Below are 14,087 nucleotides of genomic sequence, written 5' to 3'. Positions count from 1 at the left end.
ACTGCTGCAGCTGCACTAGTCCACATAGGCTCAGCTGCTCACATCCGCTTACCATCATACGTTACATAAGGAACTTGGAATCCTTTGGCACTGTTCCCTTCATTCGACTTGAACTGGATCCACAACTTCTTCGACCTAGAAGTGAAAGCTATAGGGCGTTCGTAGGTTTGACAGGTTTCATACGTGGTCACTGAGTTGGAAGAAGCTTTCAAAGAAAACACACAATAGGCAGTTATCTGACAACGCTTCATACTAATAAACAATTAGAAAATAGGTTAAACTACCATGACAAGAAATACTTGCTGGTGCTAAGAAAACTCAAAATGCGGCAGGCCGTCAGTGGATGGCAGGCCACCAATGAGTGACTTCTTGGTCACGGAATATTTTCCCTTTTCCTAAAAAACAGTCTACTGTTTGAAGGATGTGCCTATACTAGAAACTGAAGCTGTTTATTCACACATCGGGCACCTGTAGGGACTAGCAAACATCTCCTCTTTCCTAACTCATGCTAGAATTGCTTAGCATTATTCATGACTAGTTAGCTTGAACCATCTACCCCTTTTAACAATATTTCTCTCAGAGTTCACTGACACACCATAGCCTTACACCCTTGTTTCACCTGCACCTATGGAGCAGCATTACCAAATATGATTTCTCAATTTGTCATTTAAAGAAATTTCTACTCTTAAGTAAAGGCCAGACAGGCTACATTTGGTTTATGTAAACAGCAATGCATGTGAGAAACCTGTGTTGCATGCTGAGATCGATAGCATATAGCTCAGTAGATATTTCAGACTTACAGCTTTTTCGCATCACCAGGTAGTCTCCACACTCATCTTCTATTGGTAGAAATATTTCTGGAACCACAATCAGAATACGGCGCTTTGGCGGTGGGTTAATATTCCAAGTGCACTCAATGTTTGCAGGATAGTCCCCAGGATAGTTTGGTGATTCAATATACCCAGTGTAATCTCCCAGTTCACCTCCACACTGCCTATCTGAAAGAGCAACATAGTGTGCAAGACTAGGCAAAGCGAGGTCATCCTACAGCTCTCTCTACAGTCACTGCAGAAACAGTACATGGGTGACAGACACACGAACTGTTCTGTTTGCATCTGATGCAGGTACAGTTCTCTTTGCCAGCTTCAATTCACATTGCTGCCTGCTTCTGCCTTTGTGTTTTAATCAGTGTTGAGACATAAAAATACAGACTAGTCCCTGTTAACACAGCAGGTGCTATCAACCAAGCCACAGCCAAGTGGCAGGGCAGTTGTAACAGGACACAGAAATGGTAAAGCAAGGATGCTCCACTTGCTCGTACCAGACAGAACATTTTTATGGAAGTATCAGCTGAAGTCAAACTGGAGTCTGAGGTGCTCTGCCCAGGCACCATGCCTGCAGCAGCACAAAACAGGGAGTATAGCAGGCCCTTCCTCTGTACAGGTCAGCATTGCTGGCAGTAAGAGAGGGTGAACCCCAGTGCAGGATGCTTTGCCTGTGCTCCCCAACTCTGTGTGGCCACAAGGGTCTGGGCACGACAGCACCGTAAGTGATGTGTGGGTGTGACATGCCAGGGAATTGATTCTTTAAGTGAGAGACATGCAGTTCCCAGAAACATATTTCTATGTATGTATGTGTATATACATCTTTGTGTATATACGTCTCTCCAGAGGTTCTTCTGAGGAGTCGCCTCTCTGCCCTCTATTTCCCCTCTTGAATTTACCCTAAGCTTCCCAGACTACAGATACCATAATCTGGAACATAATCTAGTTCTCTTTGTAATTGCCTCTTTCAAAGGTTGTTATTAAGAAGAAATATTTACTAGAGCTATTAAGTTTTGTGAGCCAACTTCCATTCCTTTTAATAGAAGGGAAAGAAATCAGGGTGCCAAGAACACAAACTCTGTCTGCTGTATCATGGGAGAAAAGATTTCATAGCAAGACCCAGAGTGACCCAGCACCAACTGGCAAGACACAATCATCACCTACCTTAACAACAATGATGGAACGAGTCTGCAGAAATGGTCTCTCATGGACCTCAGTAAGCCATGTGGGATGAGATGCAGGCAGGCAGCAAAAGAGGAGCAACACCACTGCCTTCTCTCCAAGCTCCCTGGAGCAAAGCTAAATTTTGCCCTTAGGGCCACTCTGAATATTAATGGCCCAGTCTTTTTATTTGTTAAGAGATCATCAAAACCCTCTTGCTATACTTACTTTTGCACTGTGTTATATTTGTTGAACCATCAAAATCAGTAGTGGTGTTTCCGGGGCATGAAATGCAGTAATTTTGTCCAAACTCAGGCTGGTATGTCCCAACTATGCAGCGAATACACCGATGAGTTGTGGTATTATAAAAATGTCCAGGTGAACACTGAACTGGAGAGTAATTAAATATCCAGCATGGTTAAAAAAGTGGTAGTAGCATGTTAGAATGTGATTTTATGCATTTTTATGGGACCTAGTGTAATTTCAATAACAGAAATGCCATATTCATAAACTAAAAGTGGCATCTTGCGTCAATATTAGTGACTAAACTGGTATCTTGCCTTCTTCTCTCACGATCACACACTGTCTTGCAACAACAGGCCGTGAGTCAGGGTACAGCCACCTCCACCAGATCTGCTGCTACTTTATTTCATCACGGCATGCAAATCATCATGTTAGGTAGACACATAAGCTATAGCCCTCACAGAGCTTGCTGAGAGTACCTCCTGCACCACCAAAGCCAGACCTCATTCTGACATACAAACTCTTTCATAAACGTAAGACGTGAGATCAACAGACATAGGGGAAAAATCCTTTCCAGCAGACTTTGCAACATTTTTCCTAGTTCCCTGCATTCAGACAGGAAGATTTTCTTCTCTCATTGTAATCTGAGAATACAGGGCCCCCTTTGCTTACATCTCTTATATGCTGCTTTTCATTTGATTTTGCTTAGCTATTCTGCATCTTCATCTATGCCCATCATCATCTATACTGAAACCTGACAGAAAGCAGTCAGGAGCATCAGCCATATATTATCTTTGCTCTTAACTCCATCACCACCTTGCTTCTTTTTCCTTGCCCTTTTTATTTGTGGGACTAAAAAAAAAAATTTTCCTATTCCTTTTACCTCATTTGGCAAGTTTACCTCTCTCAGCTCAACATCAAAAGAATTTATTACCTTGCCTTTCAAATGTAGTTTTCTGTGCTGCACAGTCCCTTTTTTCTATTCCTTTTAAGCTCTGCTTACTCCCAAATAACTCTAGTCTTGTTGAGCTTTGTAAGCTAGCTCAGCCTGGAGTCCTTCCTTACACATTCCACCCCCCAATCCAAATGCTTCAGATACAAGTTCCAAATAGTTCTTGCATCTGTGATTCCATGTCTCATGTGGCCTCTTCCACATGCAAATCCCTGAGCTCTTCATTCCAGTTAATACAAAAAATTCCTTTAATCTCCACTCTAATTTGAAAACTGAGCCTCATTTATAGACCTGTTTTTGTTTATGTTAAATAAAACTGAAATCAGTTCCTCTTATCTTGATCCAAGGTTTTTAATGTGTTTTTTTAGTGCTTTAACTTTGCAAAATTAAGTATGAAACAACAGCATTTGTGGATTCAGTGATTCTTCACTGAAGAAATCTATTAGCTATCACATTATTACCAGTAATATTAATTCTTCAACCATATTGCAAAATTATTCTATTATGTTTACTATGGAGAATTGCAAAATATCTTAACTGACACTAGAGATCTCTCTTAATCCAAACCACTACCAAATGATTTCATCAGGACCTTATTTCTATCCCTTATTTCTACTCTACAGCAGTAGATTTTCTATTAACACTTTTTCTTCAGGTGATTTTGATATAAGTGATGTTCTTTTACCCATGCTTTAAGACATTGAACAAACCATTATACTGATTAACATTTCATCTCTCTCCATGGACACACATTTTTATCAGCATTTTCAAAGACAACTTCATAGCTGTCTTTCAGCTTTTTACATTTCGGATAACTAAGATGCTAATGAAATCCCTTCATTTTTAAAGATGTGATCCCCACCTGATTTTCACTCCTGTGAGGAAAACCTTGGGAGCTGATTGCACATCAGCTCCACTGTGACCAACTTGAGAGGGCTGGCTGAGGTACTGCAGGGTTAAGCTGAATGCTAGCTTTTTAGGTACATCCCAAGGCATTCAAGCCAGTTTCCCCATATGAACATGAAGAAACTATTTTCTTCCTTATCCTCCAGGACTGCAATTCCCTCCTTCACATTTTTTTATTGCTGCCGTGCTCAAACCCAAAATGTCAATAAGGTCTTGATTTTTTTGAGACTTTTTTTCTCCCTGCTGTTCCTTTATATGACTCTTCACAGATCAACGACTTCACTGACCAACTTCCATGCATCTCCCAACCCCTTCTCAAGTCTTGTATAAAAATCAGTTATAAAAAGAATTGAGGCTTTATTGAGCTTCCTTGCAGCCAGGCCAGGCCAGCCAACTATGAGACCCCCGGAAGGAGAGATCCTTGAAAGGAGAATGACCCTTCTTTGAATGCCCTGCTTGTAGCAGCAGCAGTTACTTTTGCCTCGGAGCGACGCAGTTCATCAAATAAATCTTGACCTTACCTTTGGTCTCACAGTCCTGAAACAAGGATGCACTGCTATGTCTTGTTGTTAGACCTCCTCCGCAGGGAAAGCAGGATACTCTCCCAGCTTCAGGCTGGTATGTTCCAAGGGGACATGGCAGACAGGGTCTGAAGCCGTCAGAAGAATATTCACCTGGCGAGCACTGATCTAGAAGAGGAAGAACACACTTGCTTCAACCCGTACGTTATAGGTGAAGGTATGTTAGTGAGCCTGCACAGGACCTGAAACCCCACAGTGAAACCGCTCTCCTCTCTACTTGGGAAGTGGGTGCCAGGGTTTCAGAACTGAATGCTAGCAACAGATAGAACTTAAAATACATGCAATGTACCCTGTAAAACTGAAACAGACACTGATAACCTCTAGTGCTTGTGAGCTTTTCTGTGAGCTGGAATGGATTTCCCGCTTTGTTGCAAGGCCGCACTGGACACTAGGCCTGTCCAGTACTCCCTGTTAATCTCCACAGTGCAATTATGTAGTGATTATCTCCTCTTTCTAGCTAAAAAACTCTTGGACTCCTCCCAAATGAAATAATTTAGTACTGAACCTAAGATGTCAAAAATGTAATTCCAAATTCCTATGAGTTTTTTTAATCTTAATAATATTGAATATTCATACTTCACAACCGTTGGTGTGACAACCTCAAGCGCAACAAGTAATTGTGCAAATTAACTAAACTAAACATTATGCGTGCCTCAAAGACTTTTAAAGCAGAAATATTCTTGCCATTCCTCTGATACTAGATCTTGGATAACGATTATCTGTACACTGGATTGCTGTGTTCTGTATGGTGCATAGATAGCACTAACTCAATCTGACTGATTTTACTTAAACAGACACCTCAATATTATCTAACAAGCCCAGCAATACTTATGGGTATCTTTGAAAAATTCTGTTTTTCAAACTTTTTACAAAAGAACTGGCTTCAGTACCAGTATTTAATAATTACCCTGCTCTGGCAAGGCACAAAACACTGTTGCAGTTGTTCAGCTGTGCTGAAAAAGTCTGTCCTTTTAAAGACCTGTTACGATAATAAACTGTTAGTTTTAGTTTATAGCTCCAATAAATCACTCAGTGAATAGCTGTTTTGTTAGGAAGTTAAATTGGCCTTGGCTTCATTTCAGGATATATGACTAACAACAAGCAGGGCATTAACTACCGGTCATGATCAATGATGAAGAGTTTTGTTTATGGCTGATACACTGAGTGGAATAGCGGGTGTTCCTCTTTAGCTTAAAAATAAAATACAGCAGGTTAAGCAATGCTCTGTAGCTTATCAATGAAAGCTAGTGAAGAAGTCTTAGCTCTTGGTTCTAACTTTTTCCACCACATATCACTTCTGCTCTCATAAGGACACGCATTCATTTGCTCCCACACTTTTCAAGCCTTTCTTCATTTTATAAACATTCCTACAGAACACTCATCTCTGTGCTCTTTGTGCAACTCAACAAACATGAATGAATTAAGGCTTTCATTGCAGAACTCCTAGTAAGGTAAGGAAAGAGCACTATTTACAATTCCGTGACAAGGAAAGAAATCAAGGTTAGTAAAGGTGATTTTGAGAAGTGGCTACTAACTTCAGAAACCAAAAAGCAATGGAAAGACCAGTGCAAATCTCCTTCCCTCAAAAAACTCTATGGCTCTATGAGAAATCAATGTTCTGAGTGCCCTCACTACAGACTATCTGCTCTCTGCTATCTCCCCTTAACCTGTCTGTTTCCCTTCGTTTTAATCACATGTCAAGTTTGGGGTGGTTTGGTTTTTTTTGCATGGGGGTGTGTCTTTGTTTTGTTTTTGTTTTGAACAGAATGCTACTTTACATTGACACATGTAAAACCATACAAATTCAACCTTAAAACTGTACTTCATGTTTCCTGAACTTGCTCAGAGTCCAGCATAACAGTAGGTCGCTAACAGAGCTCAAAGGAAACCTGTCCCAGGCAGGAACCAAACCCACCATTTATGTGGAAACATTCCATTTGAGAACTTATCCCATCAGATCTCTTGACAACTTTATCATCTGCACCTTACTTGCCTTGAAACCACATATTGTAAAACCAGAGAGATCCCTGTGGAATAAAACTGAGTTAATCTAAATCTTCCAGGATTATTTAGCAAAATGCCTAATTTTTGAAAGTTTGCATTGTGGAAGTAAACTTAAAAAGATCTCCTCAGACATCACTGATATCCTCAACATGGGGCATTCTTAGATGCATTGCATGACTGAATTCTGAAAGCAAGAGAAAGATGTGGCAGAAGCATCAGATGGTCTGTTTCTGTGCCTTACCTCCACATTGAGACACACTGTGAGCTCCAGCTAATTTTTGGTTTCCAGGATTCTGAGGGCTGGGGCAAGAGTCACAAGTTATTTGTCCTTCCTCATCCTTTAAGTTCTATTAGGGCATAAACCACAACTTTCTCATTCCCCATCATAGTATGTTCCCACACTTCAGCTAACTAGCAACAGGGGAAAAAATACCAGGTCATTTTGTGCCTGTGGTTTCAAAGCCAAATTAGGTGTTCAGCAACTAGACTACCAGATAAAGTGCAAGCTGATACAAAGAATACGTTTACACAAGTATTAGGCTGATCAACTGTCAGCACTTCTGCAATTTGGCAGTTTCTGCATACTGAAAGAAGGCTGACATTTTGTTTCAACTTTGCTCAGTGTTAATCTAAGGTCCACTAAGCTGCACTGGAGCTACGCTCCAACTGCTTCAGGCCCCATCATTTCCCTCCTGCCTTCCAATTGCGCTGGCTGCCCCAGGGATGCACTGCGGCAGGTCAGCAGGGTGGTAGGCTATGCCTGTGACAGTGCCCACAGAAGAAACACAGGGCTGAGACAGTGAAAGGCAGGAAGTGCGTAAAATCAACCTGGGCCAAACCAAAACTTTTCCACTTGATCGGAACCAATCAATTCGAGTATTTCATTTTGATTTTCCTAAAAGGTGGCAACAACAGAAAGAAAACTGTAAAAAAAGTCCAACTAGCTACCACCACTGTAATAGCATGTTGTGCAAAACCAGCTGAAAAAAGCTGTGTACAGTGTGGTGGTTACAGTTTACAGTTGTGAACTAGCTTGGAGAGAGAAAAGGATCAAGTGGGAGGACAGAGGACAGGCTGACCCAACATGGAGAGAAAGCTATGTAATGACTACCCAGCTCTTTCAGTATGAACTACTGCTTAAAAATAAGAATATCTCTTTGGGCAACAGCATCTTGCTGGAGACAAACCAGACTGACAGAGGAGTCCAGCTGGACGAGCAACGGGCTTGTTCTGCGTGTCCATGGGGTTTGGGTTCACAGGACACCACCACCCTAGCTGGCCACTCTCTGCTCAGAAGTCACATCATTATCAGAGCCCCAGGTGTGGAGTGGCCTTCTGAGACAGAGCAGGCGAGGGGAACGCTAGCTGCTTTTACAACAGAGGTCACTGGTTTATGAAGCAGCATATGTGGTATGCCTCCTGGAACTGGAAAGACTACGCCTAGATGGACAGGCCTATGAGGGTACTCCACACGTATTCATATCTGATGTTACTACATGCAATAATGAGCCTTATTCTCAAGGGTGTTAAGCATCCATGCTCCATTTGAAATCAACGAGACTTGAAAAAAGCAAGCAACTCTGGATTAAGTTTATAAAGTATGTAAAATACAGAGACTGGGAAAATTAAGTTTTAAATATTGCACTCCCTAGAAAAATGCATAACCCTATCTTTCCCCCACTATGACTTCTGAGACACACCAAACAATTCAAGCCTTAACAGATCCTATGTGTGTATGAGAAAAGAGGTTAATACATCCAGATACAGATTTAGCTATTTACAGTCTAATGAATACTTGTTATTCAATGCAAATATTAAAATTACTCCAAGTGATGCCCAAGCTTTAATGCCTCAAGCTCTTAAATATTTCAGTTCCTTCACATGACTACATCAAACCAAGCTTTTCAAAGTGGTACAAGTGTCCAGACAATTTGATCCACAAACACATTCCCTGTAAACTGCCCCCAGTTCCTCCCCATCTTCCACCTAGAAATGTTCCAAACCCAGGCCACTCATCTAACCCATCTAGAGCACAGAGCAGGAGTAATGAGGAAAGCCTGTTTAGAAGCTCACAGCACTCACCAGGGCCAAATTTAGCATAACAGACAGACTTGGTGTTAGGTTCAATTATAGTAGCATTAATTATAGGGACATTATGTCAACACAGAAATCATCCCATGGAAATCCACAGGACCGTGCATAAAATTAGGATAACACAAATGAACCCTCTCTGAAAAAAAAAAAAACCCAAAACCAACAAAAAGACAACCAAAAGCCCCGAGAAACATCTCTAAGAATTCAAACTTTTCCTGCCATTTGTTTAAATGAAACCAAAATGTTTGAGCTTCATTTCACAAAACTAGAAACTGCATGGTCCCACCTGACACATGGGAAATACCCAGTCGAAACAAGATCTGAAGATTTGCAAATGATGACATTAAATCAGAATTCCACTGGCTGGCTTTGCTCTTTTTTCAGAAACCTGATTGTTTTTCTCCAAATAAACAAAAGAACCAATTGCCTCTAGTAGACTTCATTTCTGTAGCCACTGTCTTTGTTTGTCTTCAATACCCATTAAAAACCCCTCTTGAGTCTCATGCAGCTGTTTTAAAGAAAAAAAAAAATACGTGAAAGCTTTTCTGATGTAAAAACAAGTAGAAAAGCAGAGGGGGAGAAAGAGAGGGGCCCACAGGGAACCAGGATTAACAGTTACAAAGACATTTAAAGGCTCTTCCCTTCTTTTCAACACATTAGCCTTTGAGCTCCTACAGACAAATGCTGTAGTATCTCAGTGGCTGAGAAGGTGAACCTCATAAAGGAGGTCACGATCCACCAATTCACCATTTTCTTAAGAATGATGCCTTGACTTTATAAGGAAAATCACCAACAACTGATGCAAATTGATTCTGAAGCAGCATCCTTTAAGTTATTGTGTTTTAGTGGTTCACACATTTAGGTCACATGAGATGGTTACACATCCTAAGGATTTATGTCTTAAATCCATGATTGTCAGAGCAAGCAGGTGAGCAGAAAAATAACACCCTTTCTCCCATTTGATAATTCATTTCTTCTTGTCAGATTTTTATAAAATTGTAAAAAAAAAGCAACATACAGTTCTCTGTGGTGTAACACAACTGTTAATTGTAACAACTGCAAGGCAGGCAGCACTTTGGTTTTCTCTTTAAATATCTCTCTCATACTTTATAATGCCAGTACCATACCACATCTAAACTTTGAGATGCGGTTCATCATTTTGTATGAAATGTTAGTATTTTATTTGCACCCTCTAAACTAAGGGGACCAAACTGCTGAATGCTGAGCAATGAAACGCATCAACACCTCCCACACAAGGTAAAGCTGCTCAGCATTTACATCAGAGCAGCGCCTATACCAGTGCTGCTCATGCTTACTGTTCTTTGAAGTGACAGCTCTTTAGATGAATCCACTTGCGACTACCGTGCAGCGAAGGCATGCTCACATGTCCTTTTACGCAGCAATTTCAGGGAATGGTACTTTTCATTGCCTCCTTCCATCTCTTAAATTATTCATGTATCCAACACAAAAATACCAAATGGAACAGGCAAGGTGTACTTTCAAATCCATGGGATGCGATCAAGGTATGACAGTTTTAAGCAATGGAAAAGCAGCTAAACTGCTTGTTGTTTCCCCCTCAGTGGAAAGAGCTTGAGGGCAAAAGGGTCCCAATAGATATCAACTTCTTCTTTTTCAATATGGAGGTTTCTGGTAAATCAGTTTCCGATAAGGAATTGCTAGTATTTAAACAGTTGGTCTTTGGCTGTTAAATCTGTCTAAAGTCTAGCTCATACTGGAGAATACATACTTGTAGCCAGGTTAGTGAATGAAACTACATTCTCCCCAAGACAAATCTCCTCTCGAAGAAGTCTGTAGCATTTCCAGCATCCTCAGATAGTTCACCCAGTCTTGAAGCACTGTCATTCAAATATGCATGGTTTTTACCATAAGATTTACTTCAGTGTGGAAAGATCACACTCCTGCTATGAGAATCCAGTTCTCAGGGAAGGTTGATGAAGGTTCCATTTTGCTATATTCATTTCCTGTGATATGCATTAGTAGAGACCTACTGCTGGTTGCTCCTTGGAAGCCATTCACAGGACTTCATGGAATTAATCAATATGAGCCAATGCTAAATATACTTACTCACTGATACAGAGCTCGCACATAAGGTAGACAAATGCAACACTTGGACTTCCAAAGCATCAGAAAATCCCAAACAGAACTGTATGTTAAACAGCAAACTTGAAATAAAATATGCTACCCCTCAGAATCAGCAGTCAATTCCCTTTTACTATCAACAGCTGTTTAAAGAACAGCAGACATACACATGCAACCATTCAGCATATTAAGAATGATGAAAAACCTTGGAAATCACATTTAATCTGTTCCTGGTGCCTTTCTGGAGCTTTTATTCTGTGCTGTGCCCCACTGCAGACAGTAGGAGTCAAGACAGGAAAATCAGGAAAAGTACTACCTCACCAAAAGTGTGAAACCAAATGAAGTTTAGCTTACTGCTGTAACTGCAGGCCAGTTACCCAAGACAAAAGCTGTCAGAGCAGGAGCTGGACTTTCCCTCTTACACTGCTCAGATACAACTAATGTTTCAGACAGCGCTGTGCCAGGAGAAGTCTACCACAGGAAGAGGACCAGTACCAGACTGTCTGAATCAATAAAACTGTATCTAACCTAGCCATACTCCAAGTATTTTGTTTTAAAAAAATTATTTTAAAACAATGAACTGAAACCTGCACTTCACTCACTATCTGCATCACAGAAGACTTGCAAGTCCCTAGACTTACTTTGTTCCCTCACTGCTTTCTGCTCCTCTGGTCAAACTGAGCAAAATCCCTTTGCCAAAGTTCTCTGCCTGTCCAGAGACCACCTGCACTGAGTCCATCTGCTGACCTGATATCTCTTGCTATGGAGTTACTTTCTCCCCAGGATTATTAGCATGCCTAGATAAGCAGGGCCCCAATCCTGTCCAGAAGTTCTCAGCAGCTCTGCAAAACAATCAGATCAAAACAAACCAAAAACCCCCGGCTCACCCACACACATCCCTGAGCTAGCTTCTTCCTCTTCTTCCACACTGTTCCCACTCCATTCTCTTCTCCCCAGTCTATTTCTTACGTCCTTCTGACTGGCAGTCAAAGCAGCAGCAGCCACCACCGCCCGGTGCTGCCTTTACCATACACACTGGGACAATCAGCTTTTTCTAAGGAAAGAGGCGTAATGTAACAACGCTGCCTCTGTGTGTACTTTCATGTCCCCTCAGCAACTAGTGAACTTTCTGTCCAACTTCCAGCAATCTGGCAAAGGATGCAGGGAGGTTTCAAAGATACTAAGTTTCTGTACATTTAATGTAAATAAGTGGGGAACATACAAGCGGAGGAGAGAGACCTTCTTAGCATCCAGGCAAGTAAAAGGTTGTGGTGCAAGTTCCATCTCTGGTTTGATCACAGCAAATCTACACAAGGATATGGTCTGCATACTTCAGCTGAAGAAAGGAAGATTCATTTAGTGATTGCACTGTTTTAGGCACGAGCAAATCGAACCATAAAGGCATGAGACCCACAGGGAATCACATCTTACTAGTTCCACTGCTCACAGCAGTACCTGTTAAGATGTCCAGAGCAAACTGTGGCACCAATTCAGCAACAGAAGAAGACTTGACTTTTACAAGTTGTTCTTCAAAACATTTGTCTTCATATGCTCAGTCTCTCCATTTTAACCATGGACAGGCTCTTTGTGCTCACCATACCAAACAGTTTTCCAGACATTCTCCAAAAGCTCCCTTTCCCTCTGAACTAGCACAGAAATGCCATGTAAGCTTCTCATTTGTAATGAGAAATTAAACTGGTTCTGCAGCTACCTAAAAAAAATTCTGTTTCTTTGTTGTTCCAATTCCTAATTGTAACTCACATTGCCTTCTCTACCTGCAGTATTTTTAGCTTACTCATCGCTATTTTTTCCAGATGAAATCACAAATGGCTTGAAAGCCATACTGTTGAAAGCCGTACTGTGCTCTGTACAATGGACTGAGAGCTTTTCAAAGCCTTCCTCCAGCATCCAACACAACAGCTTGAAAACCTCCATGTAAACTCATCTTGGTGAACTTCCCAAAGTTTTTCAGACTTATTACAATGTTACAAAAAAAAAAAAAAGAAAACTTACAGCTTTTTCCGACAGAATTCCTGAGTAATTCCCTAGTCTGCTTGCTTGCACAGATGTTTTAACACCAATTCATTTTTCTATTCTATGAATCCAAGTTTTTCCAGAGTTAGCAAAACTAGATTGGAAAATCTATTCTGAGGCCAAATGGGTTGCTGCTGGAAGACGTACTAATTCAATCTGACAAAGATTTTTAAGGCTTGCTGATTCACAAAACCACCTACATGCTGCCTACCCTATGCAGCCTGAATTAGCCGTCATGGTTGTTAGGCCCCTGTTGAGACAACATCTGACCCCTCTCCTTAACTTTTGTGCTTTGGAAGCATTTATTACAGGCTGCATTATGGTAGTGCCCTCCAGTGCCATGATAATTAAGATTTTTCTCAGTACTGGCCTATAAAACCCCTATTCTCCATGAATTTATAACTCTGTCATGAAAACTCTCTGGGACTCAGAGCTTAATCAGCAAAGAGAATGTGACTATCGAATTCTGGTCAGCCTTTTCTTTGGAAAAAGGGAGAGAAGAAATGTTCACAAGTTCAGAAACACAGTGTTACACTGGATATTAAATGTAGTCTTGAAAATAACACTGGTGATGTCAAGGCCATTGGTGCCTGACGTTAATCCCACGTTTTCTATGTTTGAGCTTGCTGTAGGCTGTGCATCAACTATAACAAAGTGAATGCACTGAGCCCTTACTCTATAACACAGCAACTGCCAACAATAAATACATAGAGGGGCACATCTCAGTAGCACAAACAGTAACCTCTACTTCTTCACATGCAGCCCTCCTCTCTCCCGGACAAACATCCCACGATCCCCCCAAGCTCACCAGACCTGAGCAAAACTGTAAAACACACATGATGGTTTGTTCCTAATTTACATTTACTTACCACATCTGTTACCCACATGCATCTGTCCTACACCACAAGACTGCTGTGGCTCTGATAGCTTGAGAGACTTTCTGGCCACTTCGTGGTCCATGCCAGAGACACGAATGCGGAACTGGTCCCTGCTGACTGTCTTCCGTAAGGTTCGAATGGTTTTACGGAACCTCTTTTCAGTCTTTTTCCGAGCACAGCGCACATCACATGTGTCTGAAAAGTATCAAGGGTGAAAGCTGCTATAAGTGACCATGCACAAAACCCCACCCAATTCAAAAGACCAACCAATGCAAATCATTGAGAAAGCAACTTGTATGAAGAAGTCTGA

The 14,087-nt window shown here is 41.2% G+C and overlaps 1 protein-coding gene across 5 annotated transcripts in view; it reads right to left on the bottom strand.

The window, feature by feature from the left end:
- The window catches only part of SCUBE2 (signal peptide, CUB domain and EGF like domain containing 2), a 52,791-nt gene that overhangs the window by 5,767 nt on the left and 32,937 nt on the right, over positions 1-14,087 (bottom strand). For all 5 annotated transcript variants that reach the window (XM_075502177.1, XM_075502178.1, XM_075502175.1 and 2 more), the window contains 5 exons: positions 13,769-13,972; positions 4,608-4,775; positions 2,214-2,375; positions 801-998; positions 53-205 (listed from right to left, as the gene is read on the bottom strand). In XM_075502177.1, the coding sequence (XP_075358292.1) occupies positions 53-205; positions 801-998; positions 2,214-2,375; positions 4,608-4,775; positions 13,769-13,972 (885 nt within the window). The remainder of the gene's footprint in view (positions 1-52; positions 206-800; positions 999-2,213; positions 2,376-4,607; positions 4,776-13,768; positions 13,973-14,087) is intronic.

This window comes from Mycteria americana, chromosome 5 (assembly GCF_035582795.1).
Source record: "Mycteria americana isolate JAX WOST 10 ecotype Jacksonville Zoo and Gardens chromosome 5, USCA_MyAme_1.0, whole genome shotgun sequence".
Lineage (NCBI taxonomy): Eukaryota > Metazoa > Chordata > Aves > Ciconiiformes > Ciconiidae > Mycteria > Mycteria americana.
The sequence above is the reverse complement of the archived record's forward strand: the minus strand, read 5'-3'. Positions and strand labels throughout refer to the sequence as shown.